The sequence below is a fragment of the Dromiciops gliroides genome, chromosome 1 (assembly GCF_019393635.1).
Source record: "Dromiciops gliroides isolate mDroGli1 chromosome 1, mDroGli1.pri, whole genome shotgun sequence".
Classification (NCBI taxonomy): domain Eukaryota; kingdom Metazoa; phylum Chordata; class Mammalia; order Microbiotheria; family Microbiotheriidae; genus Dromiciops; species Dromiciops gliroides.
The window spans coordinates 199,965,237-199,982,169 of NC_057861.1; the positions used below are offsets into that span (position 1 = coordinate 199,965,237).

The 16,933-nt window shown below is 36.9% G+C and overlaps 1 protein-coding gene across 1 annotated transcript in view; it reads right to left on the minus strand.

The window, feature by feature from the left end:
* CNDP1 (carnosine dipeptidase 1) overlaps positions 1-16,933 on the minus strand; it is a 74,600-nt gene that overhangs the window by 23,130 nt on the left and 34,537 nt on the right. The window contains exons 2-5 of the mRNA XM_043977945.1: positions 13,866-13,991; positions 10,421-10,570; positions 7,181-7,343; positions 1,452-1,540 (exon numbers count right to left, since the gene is read on the minus strand). Of these exons, the coding sequence (XP_043833880.1) occupies positions 1,452-1,540; positions 7,181-7,343; positions 10,421-10,570; positions 13,866-13,991 (528 nt within the window). The remainder of the gene's footprint in view (positions 1-1,451; positions 1,541-7,180; positions 7,344-10,420; positions 10,571-13,865; positions 13,992-16,933) is intronic.

Genomic DNA, 16,933 nt, shown 5'->3' on the forward strand with positions numbered 1-16,933 from the left:
CTAATCTAAACTGTGTCTCTCCTTCAGCACTTAGCAGAATGTTTGTTGAATTTCTTAGACTGAATTACCAATCAATGTGAGATTCAAAAACTGTATCTAGAGTCTACAGATATGTAGTCAGTCATGGGAGAAATGTCTTGATTCTGGGGGCCATTAGTAGATGCCAATGTAGCAATATTATAATTTTTTATTTTAAGATTCAAATACAGGGACAGCTAGGTGGCACAGTGGATAAAGCACTGACCCTGGATTCAGGAGGACCTGAGTTCAAATCCAGCCTCAGACATTTGGCACTTTACTAGCTCTGTGACCCTGGGCAAATCACTTAACCCTCATTACCCTGGAAAAAAAAAACACATTCAAATACACTGGAATGTCTTCCTGTAAATTTCTATTTCAATACCTTATTGTGGTGTGGAGGTGCTGACCTTGAGTTCTCTAAAACTACACTGCTACAAAACAGGTTCTCACATGTCCTACAAAGCTGAGAAAGTGAGTACTGACCTGCACCCCAATGCAGGTCTATGATCCAAGGACCAGTCTAGTGAAGTTCAGAGAGATTAATCACCAAGTTATATGCAGAGTGATTAATTTTTCAGTCATAGTATCTCTCAAAGATTGTCTGCTAAGTTATCAGGTGACAAGTCAAGGGTACACTTACAGCAATGAAATTTCAGGTCCTTTTAATACACAATATCACCTAGCCCTGGGCAGCTAGGTAGCAAAATGAATAGAGTATAAGGCCTGGAGTCAGGAAGACTCATCTTCCTAAGTTCAAATCCAGCTTCAGATACTTACTAACTGTGTGGCCTTGGGCAAGTCACTTAACCCTGTTTGCCTCAGTTTTCTCATCTATAAAACGAGCTGGAGAAGGAAATGGCAAACCACTCCAATATCTTTGCCAAGAAAACCCCAAATGAGGTCACAAAGAGTTAGACATGACTGAAAAAACAATTGAAACCATCTACCCTAACTCCTGTAAACTAGGGACTACTAAATAATGCTCCCTGATGTCTTGAAATTATAAATATGCCTGTGGAGGCATATTTTTACATACTTATTCATATATACATACACACATGTATTATATATCTATGTATCTAAGGATTAATAAAACCTAATCTTGGGGGCAGCTAGATGGTGCAGTGGTTAAGCACCGGCCCTGGATTCAGGAGTACCTGAGTTCAAGTCCCGCCTCAGACACTTGACACTTACTAGCTGTGTGACCATGGGCAAGTCACTTTACCCCCATTGCCTGCAAAAAAAAAAAAATTATTAAATAAATAAATAAATAAATAAAACCTAATCTTACCTAAGAAGTATCATACCTAAATGTGACTTAAAATTCTTCTTCAACTTAATTTTATCTACTCAGAGATATTTTTCATTTATCCATTTTCTACTCATAGTTATCCTTTTAAATTTGAAACCATAGGCTATTGGTGACATACTTGGTTTAGGGCTTTGAAGGCATCCACTGCATTAATCCAAGCTAAAATAGGTCCTTTGTTGTCTGTTGCTCCACGTCCATAAAGTTTTCCTTTAAGTGGGAAAAGGGGGAAAAAAGATCAGAACAATTTTTTAAAGTTTAAGTTTAAAGTTTAAGAAGTTGAAAACAAATTTAACATGATGAACGATTATGTTAACAGCACATTTTCATTTTGGCCTTGCACAAATCTTGTTCTGAAATTGCAAAGTATAAATACAAATTTCATATTCACCTGGTGGTTCACCAGTGTAAGACGACATACATGTCAATGGCTTGGTAACAGTTTGACCCCTTGACCATTGCTTATTGGAAGATATCTACATATTTGCCACTGAATGTTATGTAATCTGTCATTTTGAAAATTTGCGACTAGACTAAATGAAAGATGTCAAAGTCCCTCTCAATGGTTCATTTCAATTTGACTTTTCCTTTTGTCTTCATAATATATGAATTCCAAGTTTGTTATTTTTAAGCAGGAAAACATTTTCACCATTAATTAAGAGTCCTCTTACTGGTGAGTTAATTCATTCAGCAGTTCAAGAACTCATGGTCTCTTTGACAAGTGAAAAAAAATCAGTAGTAGTAAACCAAACAATCTGATGAGGGGAAAGGATAGGCTGGAGGTGAAACAGCATTTCTATTCATTTTATTTGCTAAAATACTTAATAATGACAAAAGTCATCAATAAAATGTATTTTACATAAGTGAAGGCATAAATAACAGAGAAGATTCCTTTGGAGGCAGGTTAGACCCATATCATCTTTTGTAAATTCTTGGGAAAAAATCAACTATTTCTCTTTTTTTAATGAGTTATAAAATTAAAGAGGCAACATGGCAAAGAGGATGGAGATTTGGGTAGGGATCCGGGAAGACCTGGGTTCATGCCCTGCTTCTGATATATATATATATATATATATATATATATATATATATATATATATATATATATATATATATATATATTGACTGTGTGACCCTGAACAAGTCACAATTTCTCAGTGCTCTGTTGTTCAGTACTGTCCAACTCTTAATGATGCCATATGGGGTTTTCTTGGCAAAGATACTTAAATAGTTTGCCATTTCCTCCTCCAGTTCATTTTACAGCTGAGGAAACTGAGGCAAGCAGGGTTAAATGACTTGCCCAGAGTTACACAGCTGAGTGTATCTGAGGCTGGATTTGAACTCAGGTTTCCCTAACTCCAGGCCCAGCATTCTATCCACTGAACCACCTGGTTGCCACTCAGTATTCTAGGCCACTGTAAGGCTATAACTGGCAGAGAAGGTGCTGACCTGAATTGGTAGAAAAAGTTCTGTCAGCTGGGAGTTCCCTATAACAGTGAAATCACAGGTCCAATTCCTATCCTTATATAAGCTTAATATCAAACATCAATAATTTACATTTAAATATATGAATTTTAGTGCATACAATGTCATCACTTTTCAGTCATCCCTTTTATATTTTCCACCAGAATTCATCCATTCTTGTCCATTTTTCCTGATTCCTTTTATGGTTATATTAAGTTTTCTATTTTTCTGAATCTGATATTTTTCATTTTGCATTATTTCCAAAAGATCTTTGCATATGTCTTTATAATCCTTATGCTTTTTAATATGAATTTTATTATAACATTCTTTTACATTAGTATAACATAATTTATTTAACTATGCCTATATTATTAAATGTTTAGATTGTCTTCCTTCCTTCCTTTTTTCCTTCTTCCTTTTTGTAATTTACAAATAACACTACTATAAAAATCTTTAACATAATAACTTTTTCTTTGTGATAATACTGTTAGGATACATGTTCTGAACACTAGGATTAGTGAGTCAAAGGGTATGATTATTTTTATAACTTTTACTGCATACTGCTAGAATATTTTCCAAAAAGATTCTACTAGTTTGAAATTTTTTTCAACAATTAATGAGTGTACCAGTTTTTATATAACCCCACTAGCTCTGAGTTTTAATTATTTTTGCCAATTTGAGGTGTTATCTCAAAGTTATTTTTTAATGGGTATTCTTTTTAATTATTAAAGTTGAGCATTTTCAAGTGATTATTAACAATTTATGTTTCCTCTTTTTAAAATTGCCCTCTTATAGCCTTTGACCATCAGTATATTTTGAACTGGACCTATGAAAATTTTAAGTTTCTTATATATTTTAGATGTAAAGTGTTTATATGTCATATTAGCTATAAGTATTTTTCCAACCTGTTACTTGTATTTTTCTTTGTATTGTTTTTGTTTACAGAAAATTTTTGTTTTAATATAATCAAACACATTATTCTTGTCCTAATAAGTCCCTCTGACTAATAGAAATATCATTTCCCCTTCAAAATTTTGATAAATGTCCCTTTCTTCCATCTTTTTAATAGTTTCTCTTTGTATGCTTAAGTCTATTATCCAGCTAGAATTCAGTGTGGTATATAGCATGAGATATGGGTCTAAATTCATTTTCTACCAAGTTACGAAGCAATTTTTCCAAGTCCATTTATTAATAATGAACTATTTCCCCAGTTTTTGTCTGCTATAGGTTTATTAAATTTTAGTATTTTAATGTATATTTGGTTAGCTATCTGGTATTTGTAAGCTGTTCTATTGATCTTTTTTTGTCTAGTTCCAGACAGTTTTGTGAACTGCTTTATATGTTTTAAAGTCTGGGAGTGTAAGACTACCATCGTTAACTTTTTTTTTCCTAACCTACCCTTTGATTTTATTGACCATTTGTTTTTCTATATACATTTAATTATGTTTTCATGTCTATAAATAAGCACTTCCATTTTTTGATTGGTATTGCATTAAGCATGTGAGTGAATTTTGGGATTGTAATCACTTTAACTATATTAATCTAACCTATCTTGAACATTGGCCTCCAATTATTTAGGTATTCCTTTATTTCTAATATTGTAGTTTTATTGGTATGGTTTTTAGAAATTCTAGTCATTATAATAAGATAAGAAGAAAATACTGGGAATGAATTACTCAAAATATCATTACTTGCAGGTAACATGTTGGTATATGTGGAAAATCCAACATGTTACCTGCAAGTAATGATATTTTGAGTAATTCATTCCCAGTATTTTCTTCTTATCTTATTATAATGAATCATCTGGGCCATGTGTTGTTGTTTGTGGTGTAATTCTCTGATGTCATCTTATTCTTTCTTTGTCCTTCTTCTATTTGGATGATTAATTTTCTATTATGTCAATTTTGGTCATTCATACTTTTGTAGATAACAATCTATTACCTTTAAATTTTCTATTTTTTAGACTTTAGTTATGTGCTATGTTCCATGTGTAACGACTGGAATGACACCACCTGCTGGAGACTTACTGTAGAAGAGTTCCGCCCATGAAGTGAAGGTCTTTGAGGACAAGACTAGGAGTCTTTTCTTTGGCGTCAGGAAGTGACGTTGGCTAGTGGGAGGAAGAAGGAAGAGACTGGAGCTCTGTCTCGCTCTCTTTTCCTGGGGACGCTGGTGGAGAAGGGAGCTAGAAATGTGCTCTCCCTTTAATAGATAGATGAATCTAGGCCTTTTCTTCTCTCTTTACCAAATTCTAATTCTCCTTAATAAATGCTTAAAAGCCTAACTCTTGCTAAAGCTTATAATTTATTGGCGACCATTCATTAGATATTTTAGATATTTTAGCCCTTAACATATGATATAATACTAGTCTTTTGGGGTTTTTTTTAGTAGTCATGTTTTAGAGTATGTGATTTTAGTCTTATTTGTTACATTTTCTCCCAACAATGAATACTTATTTAATCTGTCTCAAACCTCCCCCTAGCTGAAAAGAAAAGGAAAAGAAAAACAAAACCCTTGCAACAAATATACAGTTGATTAAGCACAACATATTGTTGCATGGTCATGGTAAAAAACATGTCTCTTTCTACATCTTGAGTTTATCACTTTTTCTGTCAGGAGGTAAAAAGCATTCTTTATCACTGGCCCTCTGGACACAATCCTATTATTTTAAAAATATTTTTGTGTATCTTCAACATTTGTCCTATTTTTTAAAAAGAGTCTGGTATTGCTCTAATTTGTATTTTAAAAGAATAATTAATTTTTTTCTTTTTAAATCCATAGGGAGTTTTTTCTCTTTGTAATTTTATAGTTTAACAATTATATGCCTTGGGGAATTTTAATTAGGATTTCTTCAAGCTAGGATCCTCTGTGTTGTTCCTCTGTGTTGTTTGTACTGTCAGTGTTTATCTTCTCCAGTCTGGAAAGTTTTCTCTAATTAGGTTTTGGAATGCAGTAGTTATTTTTTTTTAATTTCTGTATCTGAACCAAATTGACTGACTTCTTTTCCTTCTTACTTTTTCTTTTGAAACTATTACTTGTTCCTGTTTTTTCAATCAGTTGTTGTTTTTGTTATTTATTGAACTTTGAATAAGCATAGAAAATAAGGAGGTTGGGAAACATCCCTCTTATCAAGTCTGGAATTTTGGAGAGATACTGGCTATTCTAGTAGGGTACCAGGTGTCTTCCAGAGAACTGAATCAATCTGGTTCTGGGACTCCACCTGGAAAAGGAGGCTAATGTTGGGATTAGGAAACTAGAATGATGTCCTGGATTCTGGTGGTGGTGGTGGTGGTGATGGTGGTGTGTGTGTGTGTGTGTGTGTGTGTGTTGCTTTCTGCAGCTTGCATGTGAGTAGCAACCATTCTTAGTATGTACTTGATTGACCTTGGTCAGTATGTGATTCAGTAGAACAGGTGGGGAGAGGCCTCAGCAATTCATGCCTCACATCTCAAAAAATCAGAGAGATGATAGGTTACAAATGGCTCTACTTGGCATGCCAAAGGAGGCAGCACACCAGTAACTGGAGATGTAAGTTTTTCTACAGACTCCAGGACTCCAGGACAGCAAGACATTGTGGGGCTCCATGGGTAGTGGTAGTAATAATAAAATCTCTCCTCCAGAGGCAGCATGATGTAGTAGAAAGTAGAACTGTAATCAGGAGTAACCTGGATTTCAATCCAATCTCTGACACAATAGCTGTGTGACCTTGGGCAATTCACTTAACCTCTCTCAGTCTATTTCTTAATCTTTAAAATGGGAATAATAGGGGGCAGCTAGGTGGTGCAGTGGATAAAGCACCGGCCCTGGATTCAGAAGGAACTGACTTCAAATCCAGCCTTAGACACTTGATACTTACTAGCTGTGTGACCCTGGGCAAGTCACTTAACCTTCATTGCCCCACAAAAACCCAAACAAAATGGGAAAAATCATACATACATCAATCTTACACCGTTGTTGTCAACATCAAATAAGATAATGTATGTAAAGTGATTTGCAAACCTTAAACTGTTATATAAAAGGCTGTACAGTAGTAGATAGTAATCCTAGTAATTTTTGCAAATTTGGTTTTGTTTTCTTTCTCTCTCTTTTTTTTTTTTGATGGACTATGGAGAAGATTGGGCAGTATTTCTAATTCCTAGAGGTGATTTAGGCACAGCTGGCTCCTGTTCTACCATCTTACATGAAATCTCATCAAACGTTTCTGAGATATTTTCAAGTAGATAATTTTGAGATAGTGACCAAACCACTGGAAAGAAGCCAGTAAGATAATGAGATATTTTAATGATAATGTCAACAAAATTGAACAACACTTTAAATTATATAAACAACTAATTAGCTTTAGAAGTATAATTATGCCAAAGAAACAAAAATAAACAAAATACTAACCATCAACTTCCACCAGGGTGAAGGGGTCTGTATGCCACCCATCCTCTTTTTTGGCAGGCTGCACATCCAAGTGACCATAAAAACACACTGTGGGTTTCTTCGGATCATTACCAAGTTCAGCTAGAAGAATTGGAGGTATTGGAAGGTTCTGTCCATCAGGCAGCTGCAGAAATACAAGTGAACATATTAAAACAAGTCTTGTCATATAGCTTGCCTTCTCAATGGGTTTGGGGAGGGAGAGAATTTGGAACTCAAATTATTTTTAAAAGTTAAAATAAATTAATGAAGCATAATTATAAAAGGGGGGGGGCCGCTAGGTGGTATAGTGGATAGAGCACTGGCCCTGGATTCAGGAGGAACTGAGTTCAAATCCGGCCTCAGACACTTAACACTTACTAGCTGTGTGACCCTGGGCAAGCCACTTAACCCCAGTTGCCTCACCAAAAAAAGAAGAAGAAGAAGAAGAAGAAGAAGAAGGGGACAATAGTATCGGTCTTCCAGAGAACCTAGAAATATAGGTTTAGGAGTTTCATGTAATCTGAACCATTGTAAAAAAAACAAAAACAAAACCAAAAAATCTGAATCATTATGTAGCCAATACTTATTTCTTTGCATCTTGGTTTTTATATTTAATTATATATATATTTTTGGTGAGGCAATTGAGGTTAAGTGACTTGCCCAAGGTCACATAGCTTGTGTCAAGTATCTGAGGCTAGATTTGAACTAAGGTCCTCCTGACTCCAGGGCTGGTGCTCTATCCACTGCGCCACCTAGCTGCCCCCTATTTTATTTCATTTTAATATTAAGACCAGGTCTCTCTGTCCTACACAGGTTAGAACCACACCTAATAAGAATGAGAGTTTTGTCCTACTCTATTTCTGACCTAAGATAGTTCATCCTTCTTTAGTAAATCCAGGGCTTCTGCACCTCTCCCATCTCCCCTCTTCCTGGTCCTGGAGGTTCGCCATATTAATGCTGAACTTAGACAGATAGTGATTGGCATAGTCCATTGAAGCACAAAATTTCAAAGCTCAAGAGGTCTGTCACCCTATTGTAGCTGAGATTACATGCCTGGCTAGTTTCTCTATTCCTAAAGTGTATATTATCTGACTGATTCTCTTCCTAGAAAGTTATGGGGAAATCTTATTAAAAAGTGTTTTCTGGGGAACTAGAACAATTTTTTTTTAGTTTTCAACATTTGTTTTTATAAGATTTCTAGTTTTTAAATGTCTCCCTCCATCCCCAAGACAGCATGTCTTGGACATCTGATAGTCAAACCACACCTGGTTATGAACTTGGTGGGACCAATGCTTTGTAGAAGTTGTGCTAAGAGTAAATACACGGGGGCGGCTAGGTGGCGCAGTGGATAGGGCACCGGCCCTGGATTCAGGAGTACCTGAGTTCAAATCCGGCCTCAGACACTTGACACTTGCTAGCTGTGTGACCCTGGGCAAGTCACTTGACCCCCATTGCCCCGCAAAAAAAAAAAAAAAAGAGTAAATACACTTCTTCCCAGAGAGTGAAGTGGTATAGAGGAAAGTGTGCCTCAAGTATTAGGGGCCAATATTTTTAATTTTTGTTCTTCTTATATCTTTGAAGTAAATAATCCTTTGTAAAAGCTCTAAAAAAAAAACCAGAACCATAGAGGAAATATGATTTTCTCTGGTGGAAAGACTATGCACCCTCATGAAAGCATCATTTTAGCTAAGTGTCACATTCAGGGTTAGGTAGGATTTAATTTAATTTAATTTGTTTATTTTTTATATTAGTGGGAGCAGTCTCTTTCCATTGACTGTAGCTGGAAGAGTCTGCATCTTTTTTAAAAATTTTATGCTTATTAAAAAAAATTAAATTATGCTTATTTTTAATTATTTTTTTGAGTTCCAAATTCTATCCCTCATCTTTAGATAACAAGCAATAGGATATCCATTATATTTGTGAAGTCATGCAAGACATTTCTATATTAGCCATGTTGCAAACAAAAAAAAAAGGCAGGAAAAATAAAGCGGAAAAAATATACTTGAATCTGTAGTCAGAGTTTGCCCATTTTCTCTCTGCAGGTGGACAATAATTTTCATCATTGGTCCTTTGGATTTGTCTTGGATCATTTTATTGATTAGAGTAGCTAAGTCTTTCACAGTTGATCATCCTTACAATATTGCTATTATTGGGGCAGCTAGGTGGCGCAGTAGATAAAGCACCAGCCCAGGATTCAGGAGGTCCTGAGTTCAAATATGACCTTAGACACTTGACACTTGCTAGCTGTGTGACCCTGGGCAAGTCACTTAACCCCACTGCCCCACCAAAAAAACCCAACACTAAACAATACTGCTGTTATTGTATATAATGTTCTTCTGGTTCTGCTCACTTCATTTTGCATCAATTCATATAAGACTTCCTAGGTGTTTCTGAAACTATCCCCTTCATCATTTATGACATAATATTCCATCACAATCATATACCACAACTTGTTCAGCCATCCCCCAGCTGATGATCATCACCTCAATTTCCAATTCTCTGCCACCACAAAAAGCTGCTATAAATATGTTTGTATTTGTATAAGAGCAGCTACAAATATTTTTGTATATTTTTTCCTTTCTTTTTGATCTCTTTAGGATATGGACCTAGTAGTGGTATTGCTGGGTCAAATGGATATGTGCAGTTTTATAGCCCCTTTGAGTGTAGTTCCAAATTCTTCTCCAGAATGGTTGGATTAGGGGCAGCTAGGTGGTGCAGTGGATAGAGCACCAGCCCTGGAGTCAGGAAATTCAAATCCGACCTCAGATACTTAACACTTACTAGCTGTGTGACCCAAGTCACTTAACTCCAATTGCCACACACACACACACACACACACACACACACACACACACACACACACACAAAACATTGAAAACAGAATAGTTGGATTAGTTTACAATTCCAAACATTAGTGTCCTGGCTTTTCCACATTCCCTCCAGCATTTGTCATTTGTCTTTTCTTTTGTGTTAACTGATTTGATAGTTGTAAAGTGGGATTAGGTAGGATTTTAAATTCTTTTTTTTTAATTGAATAAAATTTTATTTTCCAAAATATATGTAAAAAGTAAACTGGAATAGGGTAAGTAAATTGAAGGAAAAGTTTATCTGGTATTCTGTCATTACTAAAGAGACACATCACCACATCCATTAGAAATCAGATAAGATGTTTGGAGGGTAGAGAATTTCAGTGGTTAACAGAAGTAAGATAAGGCATGTTACCTGTTGATGTCCCATGTCTATTGCATCTACAGTGGCTCCTAAGTGTCGAAGTTTGTCTGCAGCTATGTCCATCATTTTGAAGATTTCTTGTCTGAAGTGAGGCAGGGGTTGAATGGAATCACTCTCGATGGCCACCCACTCCTTAAGCAACTATGAAGAAAGTCAGTGATCTAGTTAGTGTGGAGAAAGGAGAAGGGGAGAGGGCAACAAACCTAGAGAAATCTGCCCCTTAAGTATTCAGAAAAATTTCAATTCTGAACCTACCAAATTGAGCAAACTGTAATCATATGATAGAAAGATAGGAAAGGAACATGAGAAAGACTATTGGCAAAAAAAAAAAAGAGAGAGTATTTAAAAATTACTGCTATGAGATGTACAGTTTTTATTAAGAACTTCAGGAATGCAGCAGCATTCTAGTCATTTTTTTGATCAGCATAATTATTTCATGAGATCAAGGGACCATTATCACCTTCCTTTTTGTTAACGTTATCAAGAATTAATTAGGTCTACGTGGCCTTTGGAATCATAATAAATGGGCCAGGGAAGAGTGAATCTTTGTTCCCTGTTTAGAATTTTTAAGGATTTTGATGAGACCAGCTAGTCTTCTCTTTTGGCTTTTCCCAGTATAGGATCATGCTGTGGCCTTGTCTTTTTTCTTATCTAGATCTTATTTGGCTACTGCTTGCCCTTGTACTACCTTAGAACGTCATGTAATGTAGTATGCCAGATTTTATTTTTTAAAACAAGAACCATAAAGAGATTTTTAGGCATTTTGTTCATATTGATTTCATTGGTGTAGGAAATTTTCTAGTGTGGAAACTCCATGTACACTAGTCTGTCATTTAGAGTTTTAGAGAGGTGCCAAGTCTACCAAGAGGTTAAGTGACTTATCCAATGGTCCCATGGTCTATATCTGTGTAAGGCAGGACTTGAACCCAGATGTTTCTGTTTCCAAGAACATCCTGCTAAGTCAGGTTGACTTTCTTTCAATCATATATCCAGTTGTTTTGTATTGAAACTTCAGTGATTCTGAATTTCTGATTTGCTATGAAACGGCCTATTACACCTTTGGTCTTCTGCACTTTTTAAGTGATATTTATGCTGTTATTTTTTTTTCTAAATCCACATTTTTATTTAAATGATTTTCGGGGGGGGGGGGAGATTGGTCTTGGACACTTGGCCTTACATTCCATTTACTATCTTTCTAGATAAAATTGCTTGTGCCTTTGTGCACCCACTTTTTTTTTTGTTTTTTTTTTTTTAGGCAATTGGGGTTAAGTGACTTGCCCAGGGTCACACAGCTAGTAAGTGTTAAGTGTCTGAGACTGGATTTGAACTCAGTTGTCCTGACTCCAGGGCTGGTGCTCTATCCACTACACCACCTAGCTACCCCTGTGCACCCACTTATAATAGAAAGTCCAGTTGCTCACCGGTGGAACAAATTCTGTTTTATACATTCTTTATATTTTTATACTTTATGTTTTATATGTTTTTATATGTTTTATACTTTCTTTGACCAGAAAATCAGAAGGCAGAATTTATCCTGGATTTTTTGCATCCTTTCTGATATCCCTGTTTGTTATCATCATTGCTATTACGTGGCTGTTATAAGACTGGGTGTTATTTTCAACGCCAAAGAAAGATATATTTGGACTTCAAAACCCAACTTGGGACACTTTTCTGTTAATGCCATCCTACTCAGTAAGTCCCCATTAAAATTTCTAACAAATAGGTATTGCTACCAATTCAATTATCCAATGTGAAAAGAAAAATTAGGATAAGTCTTGGGTCACTTGATTGGACTTCAATACATATTTGTGACTTAGAGCAAAATATGAGGTGGCTCTGCTTTACAGATAAACAGCAGCCCAGTATCAAGGACAAGAGCAGTGAACTGAAAATCAGGAAGACCTGAGTTCCAGTCCTCCCTCAGACAGCTATTAGCTGCGTGATGCTGGGCAACTTATTTAAGCTGTCCTGGGATTCAGTTTCCTAACATCTGGATGGGACTTGATCATAGGGTCCCAGAAGACGACCTTAGAGATCATCTAGTGTCTAGCTTCTTAAACTGTGGGTTGTGGCTCTGTATAGAGTCGCATAACTGAATGTGGGGATCATGAAAAATAAAACAGCAAAAGGTGAGGTATACCTGATGTAGGAGGCAAAAAGGGGTTAATAGAAAAACCTAAGACCCAAGCTGTAGTTCAGATATTAGCTCTAAAAGGGATTCAGACCCCAGTTAATGGATAACTTTAGATTTGGGAAATAAGTCAAGGCCTAGGTTCTCTTACATTAATTACCATTCATAACAAGAACATAAAGAGGCATTAAGGTCATGAAGGTCAAGAATACCTTAACTATAACAATGATACACTGACAGCCTATAGAAATTCTAACTAGAAATAAATGAAAAATGAAGATATTTTGAAACTAACCATGGGAATCAGAAAGAGATGTGTGCAGAAAAGGCCAAATTTGTCCCCAAATTCACCTTACGATGTGTAAACCCCCAAAACACACCCACCTTGGGGGTTGGCTTAGGACCCTAGGAACTCCAAATTAGGATAGGCCTTCCCCTGTACCTCCCTAAGGTAGAGATTATTATAATGAGACTGATAATCAATTTATCTATACTATATATATATTTTTTAATTTTATTTTATTTTTGAGGCAATTGGGGTTAAGTGACTTGCCCAGGGTCACACAGCTAGTTAAGTGTTAAGTGTCTGAGGCCGGATTTGAACTCAGGTCCTCCTGAATCCAGGGCCGGTGCTCTATCCACTGCGCCACCTAGCTGCCCCTATCTATACTATAAATATAACTGTCTTTTCTTTCCTTATTCAAGAGATACCTTTCCACTATTCTGGTTTCTCTCTGTGGTCACCCACAGTACTGCAATAAAACTTGGGAAACTGAGTCACTGAGTCTTGTACTTCTTTGGGGACGACTCACAACCAATTTGACCTTAATTCCATCCCACATCATACCTATGTTATATACCCACATACCTGGGATTGAGAATGTAAAAAGTTTAAGAAGCCCTGATCTAGTATAACCCTCTTGTTTTACAGATAAGGAAATCTAGGTCCAGGAAGGAGAAATAACTTGTCCAAGGTCATAATGGTGTCACAGCTGTGCTGGAATCTGGTTCTCTGATTCCAGATGAGTTCTTTTCAAGGATACACTGCTGGGGGCAGCTAGGTGGCACAGTGGATAAAGCACTGGCCTTGGATTTAGAAGGACCAGAGTTGAAATCAGTCCTCAGACGCTTGACACTTACTAACTGTATGACCGTGGGCAAGTCACTTAACCCTCACTGCCCAGCAAAAAAAAGGAAGTCAAGGATACATTGCCTTTCAGAGAAAGGTGTTAAGAAATCACTGACAATACACCCTCCTCCCCTGAAGGATAAATTCTTAAATTGTACATAGGCATTTATTCCTACCTGGATAAATTCATTTTGGTGAAGATCAATGTACTTGAAGATATTCTCTAACATGCCGGAAGAGGGAGAGGACGAAGAGAACATCCCTCCCTCAAGAAGGAGAAGCACCGTGAAGATGGAGGAGGCCTGCAAATTCAGTGGGAGTATGTCAGTTCAAAATAAAGTCAAGATCATTTACTCTTAATCACTTACATAATTAAAACTCTTTCTTTTCCTAACTAAAGAAACAATTGGTCTAGAAATGTACTTTCATTATTTTAGTAGGTGATTTTTTTTTCAGCCAAAGACAATTCATGAAAACAAAATATGGAGGTGCAGGAGGGACTGCCGTGTATTTGAGTGGTAAGAGTATCCACCCTGATGACAAACTCATAGTTCCAAAGTTATAAGGGATTGTGTTTTTTTAATTAAGCTAAAACTGTGTTTTATAATTAATTGCTATTGCACCAATTTTGGCAGTAAGCACTTATTAATATATATTATAATGTTATATTATATTGTATAGAATATATTGTGTGTGTATGTATACATATATATATATATATATATATATATATATATATATATATAGAGAGAGAGAGAGAGAGAGAGAGAGAGAGAGAGAGAGAGAGAGAGAGAGAGAGAGAGAGAGAGATTAAATGCCTGGCCCAAAGTAACAGAGTTAGTAACATTTCCCTGCCTCCAAGCCTGGCCCACTGCACCATCTATCTGTCTTCAGGGTCCATCTAATTCAAGCCCCTTATTTTACAAATGAGGAAACTGAGCCTCAGGGAGGTTAAGTGATTTACCCAAGGGCACACAGAGTAAGCATCTAAAGTTAAGGTTTGGACCCTGATCCTCAGATTGTAAAAGTCTTCGGTTCCCTATACCAGGAAAGGATTTTTGCTCCATAGGAGGATTCATCCAATCAAGATTTATTAATCGCGGGGCAGCTAGGTGGTACAGTGGATAGAGCACCGGCCCTGGATTCAGGAGGAGCTGCATTCAAATTCGACCTCAGACACTTAACACTTACTAGCTGTGTGACCCTGGTCAAGTCACTTAACCCCAATTGCCTCACCGAAAAAAAAAAAAAAGATTTATTAATCGCTTTTTAAGTGTGGAGGTAGCAGTGAAAAACAAGCTGCTGTCGTCATGAAGGTTTCACTTTATTTGCCACATTTCTTACATTCTTCCTCAAGCACAGCCTTTAGAATGCTGAGGTATGAAATTATGAATGATATGGAACTTGTGATGAGCAGGTAAAGCAAAAGCCAAAGGACAATCTCATAGGAAGATTCATTTTATTTCAAGGAGTTAACCTTTCTCTGTGCCCATCATACACATTCACACACACACACACACACACACACACACACACACATGCATACATTTAAAAGTACATATATAAATACATGTACACACATATATCTCTGTATATATAGTTATTAATTACATGTTTTATAATCATAGGCTCATAGAAACTTGGAGTTGGCAAGAAGGAAGGAAGGAAGGAGGGAAGGAGGGAAGGAGGGAAGGAGGGAAGGAAGGAAGGAAGGAAGGAAGGAAGGAAGGAAGGAAGGAAGGAAGGAAGGAAGGAAGGAAGGAAGGAACGAAGGAAGGAAGGAAGGAAGGAAGGAAGGAAGGAAGGAAGGAAGGAAGGAAGGAAATTACATAGTATATTTGTGAGTCAGAAACAGAACCCAGTTTTCTTGAGCCTACTCCCTACATTTATCTATCATCTCTCCTTTCTCTCCTCTCTGTTTCTCTCTTTATCTATATATCTATTTATTTAGGTCCAGGCCTATGATGGAAACTCCCTTTAAAGAAAAAAACCTGTATTAATACAAATGGAAAAATTCTGTACCTTTCCATTTAAGAGAGCTGCCAGGGGCCACTAAGAAGATAAGGAATTTATTCAGGGTCACACAGCTGGTGTGGATCAGAGACAGGATTTAAACCTGTGTTATCCTGACTCCAATACCAGCCCCTCTGTTCATTAGGTGGTATACTCTTTTTTACCATGATGACTAAATATACTCTCATCATAATGATGTTCTTGATAATCTGTTGTCATTGGGTCATATTTTCTGAGTTGTTTTTCTAGCCCTTGTGAAGTCTGGCTTGATAGGCCACATTCTTGTTTAGTCCCTTTTTGACATATGGGATATGTCATGGGGGAAATGGTTGGTGTGAGGGTTCTTAGGTATTCCTCTTTACAGAATTTCTCTTTTAAAGAATTATTTGAGCGCTAGAGAAAGGATGCCTCAAGAGGAGTCTCAAGGGGAGATAGTTCCAGAGATATCTCTGAGATACCCATCTCCCTGAACAGGAGAAAGGCAAAAACTTTTATAGATGGCAGATGGCAGATCACCACCTGACAATGAAAAGTTCCCTTTGGGGGTGGGGGAAGCTGGAATGAGGAGAGGTGATTCTGACTTTTGGAGTTATCTCTGGCCCCTGGTGCTGATCCCCAGGGGTGGGGTAGACTGGAATGAAGGGTGGTGGTCCTGGAGTTAACTCAGTCCCTAGTGGTGACACTTATCTCCCTTGCTTCTGTCTTCTCAAGAAGAGTTACCCCAGACCCATGTCCTTTAGTTCAGCTGGCCGGTTTAAATTTTAATAGTTCTAAACTCATAACAGGACACCTTTTCAAAAGGGCTGGCTATCAAAGGGACAGTGTCATTGACCAGAGAACTAAGAAAAGCTATTGCTTTGATCAAAGATTGCATGAATTGGTCATAGCAAAATGCTCCACAGGCCACTAGACTCTTTTCCTTATCTATGCATGCTTTCTCCCCCAGTGCCTATCACTGTGCTCTGCACACCTTTGTCACTTAATAAGTGCTTATGGCTGTTGACGCTAAACTCGTTCTTTTTAACATTTATAGTTTGTAAAATACTCTTGATTTTGTTTCAGCTTTACAATCAGGACATAGAGCTTTAGAGCTAGAAATAGTCCTGGAGAACACTAGTTTGACTCATTTTACAGATGAGGAACTGGGGCCTGGATAGGGTAAGTGAGTTACTTAAGGTCACACAACTGGTAACTGGGGGTAGGTCTTCTGACACCCAATCCAATACTCTTT